At 50.5% G+C, this 4104-nt stretch overlaps 1 protein-coding gene across 5 annotated transcripts in view; it reads left to right on the top strand.

The window, feature by feature from the left end:
• Positions 1-4104, top strand: part of Xpnpep1 (X-prolyl aminopeptidase 1) — a 48040-nt gene that overhangs the window by 12685 nt on the left and 31251 nt on the right. For all 5 annotated transcript variants that reach the window (XM_013348187.2, XM_005352459.2, XM_026781424.1 and 2 more), the window contains one exon: positions 1023-1147. In XM_013348187.2, the coding sequence (XP_013203641.1) occupies positions 1031-1147 (117 nt within the window). In that variant the 5' untranslated portion in view covers positions 1023-1030. The remainder of the gene's footprint in view (positions 1-1022; positions 1148-4104) is intronic.

The following is a 4104-nucleotide window of genomic DNA, read 5'->3' as shown; positions in this document are numbered from 1 at the left end:
TGACGTCGGCTGTCACACTCCATCCCCGAGTGTCTGAGTGTGACAGTGACGTCGGATGTCACACTCCATCCCCGAGTGTCTGAGTGTGACAGTGATGTCCGCTGTCATGCTGCTCTCCATCCTCTGGCTCCTATGTGCTTTAGGTTTCCTATTGTACGATGCTCTCTGAGCTTCGGAGTGGGTGACTCCCATTTAGAGCTGAGCACTTGCTATCATGGTCCTTGGCACTTTGGCATCTCGCAGAGCAAGCTATGAGGAGCCTACCAGTAAGCAGCATCCTCCATGGCCTCTGCACCAGCTCCCACCTCCAGGTTCCTGCCCTGACTTCCTTCAGTGATGGGCTGTGATGTGCAACTCTAAGCTGAAATAAACCTCCACCCCAGGTTGCTTTTGGTAACGGTATTTTATCACAACAATGGAAACCTCTAAATTAAGTCTCTAAATTAAGACACTTCAAAGTAAAAACTCTTAGCACATGTACATTTTAAAATACAGTTTTAAAGTAGAGCAATCTATGTATGCCCTTGCAAAATGTTTTTAGTTACCCACCAGGCCTAGATATCTTCCAATATACATTGCATACGTACACCTGTGTATGTAACAATTTCCTAGGTCTACATAGTTTTTCGTGGTTACTTAGTTCTATGCATTATTGTTTATCTAACCAATAATTACTGTTTCTTCCACAGCTATAAACAAAGGTTGACACCTATACTTTTATATACCTGTTAATTATCTTCTTGGAATAATGTCCTAGAAGTGCAAGATAATCAGGAAATGTGTCTTAGTGGCACACTTTTTCTTGCCACCTACTGGCTGTTAGAAGTAATATTTAATAACTATAAACATAAGTGTCTCTGGCTGCTTCAGTCTTGGTCTGATGGTGGAGTCGTCAGTTTGAAGATGAAGTCGCGGGAGGATGGGATGTGGGAGGTACCCTCATTTAGCTTGCCTTGAACTACTAGTCAGTTCAGTTGTGGGGGCACAGACTGGTTTTGGAACAAATTCTCTTGCTCTTTCAGTCCACAGGATGGCTCCAAAGGTGACATCAGAGCTGCTGCGGCAGCTGCGACAAGCCATGAGGAACGCCGAGTATGTGGCAGAACCAATCCAGGCCTATATCATCCCGTCAGGAGATGCCCACCAGGTACCTAGTGGAGATGGCTGAAGAAAGGGCCAATCGACCCTTGCCTTTTCGTCTTCCCTCGGCTCTATCATGTTTATAGAATTCTAGTTGTGAGCCATAGTAAGTGTGTCATCTGGGGCCTGACGTAGGACCTGATACACACCTGATTAAGTCTCACTGAATGCACTGACCCTTGCTTCCTTGTTCTCAGGGAATTTAGCTCTTTCCGTAAATTGTGAAGAAATCAGCGGGCAAATTAAGGCTATCCATTCAGGATCTTTCCGTTGCTGATGTCTTCTATCTACTGCTTCTGCTATGCTCTGACCCCATCAGAATTGTCTTTTGCCTCCCCGTGTCTAAGGAGATGGTCCTGCCAGCTTCTGGCATTGCTAGAAGATAGGTAGAAAGCCATCCTGAGCTCCATCCTAGTGGTAATGAGTGAAGTCTGGGACTAACTCGATGTAGGCAAGCCAGCAGGTGTGATGTCCACCCTGTGACGTGTGACTTAAAGGCTACAAAGATGGGAGGTTGGTCCCCTGCCATCACCGTGGCTTTGGTTTTAATGAGAGAAGAATCGGTGTACAAAGTGCTTTAGTTTCCCAGTGAAGCCTCTGTGCGTTTGTTTTTTCCAGCCTCTGCTTGCGTGCAAGGCAACTACTTCAGTGGTTGTGCCACATGCCAAGAGGAAAATTGTTTTCTGCCTTGAGAATCAGTTAGCTGGGTGGTGGAGGGACACACCTTTAATCCCCGCACTTGAGGCAGAGGCAGAGAGGCAGAGAGGCAGAGAGGCAGAGAGGCAGAGAGGCAGAGAGGCAGAGAGGCAGAGAGGCAGAGAGGCAGAGAGGCAGAGAGGCAGAGGCAGAGGCAGTCAGCCTGGTCTACAGAGTGATTCCAGGACAGCCAGGCTACACGGAAAAAGCCAAAGGAAAAGAATCATTTTAGTAGTGGGGTCAAGATGTCTATGTACGGGGCGGGGGCGGTTCCTCAGTGGTTAGGAAAAGTAGCCAATCTTCCGGCAGAGTTAAGCTCCATCCCAGCTCCATACTAGGTAGCTCCTAACTTCCTGTAACTCTAGCTCTAGGTTATCTATTGCCTCTGCAGGTACCCATGCATGTGTGCATAATCACCCACAGACACACACAAACACACACGCACACACAGACACACACGCACACACAGACAGACAGACAGACAGACAGACACACACACACACACACACACACACACACACACGCACGCACGCTTGCACGCACGCGTGCACGCACGTCTCTTGTAAGACCGAGAGTGGGTAACTCCTGTGAGGAAAGCTAGATGAGGCTGTGGCCGCGGGAAGAGGAGAGGAGGATCGTGGGGCATCTGTGAGATGAAGGGTACATACAGTGTGGGTTGTGGAAATAGGGAGGAGAAGGCAGGGGGTCCAGGCAGGAGGGCTACTAGGAGCACATCCAGGGAGGCAGACAGCTTCCCTGGTGAAGTTTTAGGGAAGTAAAAACCAAGCATCCATGTGCATTAAGGCTCGGTTGAGGATTCCTCACGTGCAAGTGGCAGAAGCTGTTTTGAGACACCACGGACTCTGAAGCTGCTTTGCGAGAGTTTAGACTAGTGGTTCTTGACCTGCGGGTCACAGCCCCTTTGCTCTACATCGTTTTTCTGGGCCAACGGCAGGCTATGGAGTAGGGAGTATAAACTGCTAGGCCCTCATTTCCTTATCCCTCACTTCCAAGACTGAGCTGCAGCCTTCATCCCAGGTCAGAGTCCCAAGTGAGAGCGCCATTGCTGTGACTCTTTGGTCCCCCTCTTCCCGTTGTGTGATTGCTGTGACTCCTTTGGTCTTTCTCTCCGTGTCATGTGATTGCTGTGACTCCGTGGTCCCCCTCTCCCCGTCATGTGATTGCTGTGACTCCTTGGGTCCCCCTCTCCCCGTCATGTGATTGAGGTAACTCTTTGGTCCCCCTCCCCCCGTCATGTGATTACTGTGACTCCCTGGGTCTCCCTCTCCGTGTCATGTGATTGCTGTGACTCCTTGGTCCCCCTCCCCCCGTCATGTGATTGCTGTGACTCCGTGGTCCCCCTCTCCCCGTCATGTGATTGCTGTGACTCCTTGGGTCCCCCTCTCCCCGTCATGTGATTGAGGTAACTCTTTGGTCCCCCTCCCCCCGTCATGTGATTGACTCCTGGGTCCCCCTCTCCCCGTCATGTGATTGCTGTGACTCCTTGGTCCCCCTCCCCCCGTCATGTGATTGACTCCTGGGTCCCCCCTCCTGGTCTACCGTGAGGGAGCGGGTGGCAGACGAGGCTGTGGTTGTAAGCTGCTGAGAACCAGCACATACAGAGATGTGTGCTCTTTAGACATGCTCTCCACGTGTTCCGAGGCGTGTGTCAGATGTGCCACAGACGCATGTTATGCGATCTAAACTGATCACGCAGAATCTATAGCACACTCACTTAGAATGCATGCTGTGGTGTTAGCAACACGCACGTGTTGTTTACATAGCAGATTGCTACAAGTTTTTCATCAAACTCTGCCCATCAGAGGACCTCTCAGTTACGTTTCCCTTCTTCCCTGCGCCTATACTCCACCGTTATTCTTCAGGCTCTAGGAGTCTGACTGCTTCAGATGCTTCCTGTCCGTGTTCTTGCCATTTGTGACTAGACTGCTTTCCCTAAGTCCTCAGGGCCCCACTGAATATGACAGGAGGTGACCAGTGATAAGGGCTCCCCCCTCCCCTCTTGCTCTCATCCCCTTCTTTCCTTTTCCATTTGCTCTCCTCCCCTTTTCTCTCTTCCTAACACGTCACTTTATTTGTGACCTGTTACCTCCAAGGGTGGCCTAGTGCAGAAAGATTTGAGCCTCAGTACGCCTCCAGTTAAAAGTCAAAGGGCCTGGCTTAGGCTATGTGTGCAGCTGTGTGTCTGTCTGGGCCTGGCTCAGGCTGTGTGTGCAGCCGTGTGTCTGTCTGGGCCTGGCTCAGGCTGTG

The sequence above is a fragment of the Microtus ochrogaster genome, chromosome 8 (assembly GCF_000317375.1).
Source record: "Microtus ochrogaster isolate Prairie Vole_2 chromosome 8, MicOch1.0, whole genome shotgun sequence".
Taxonomy (NCBI): Eukaryota; Metazoa; Chordata; class Mammalia; order Rodentia; family Cricetidae; genus Microtus; species Microtus ochrogaster.
The sequence above is the reverse complement of the archived record's forward strand: the minus strand, read 5'-3'. Positions and strand labels throughout refer to the sequence as shown.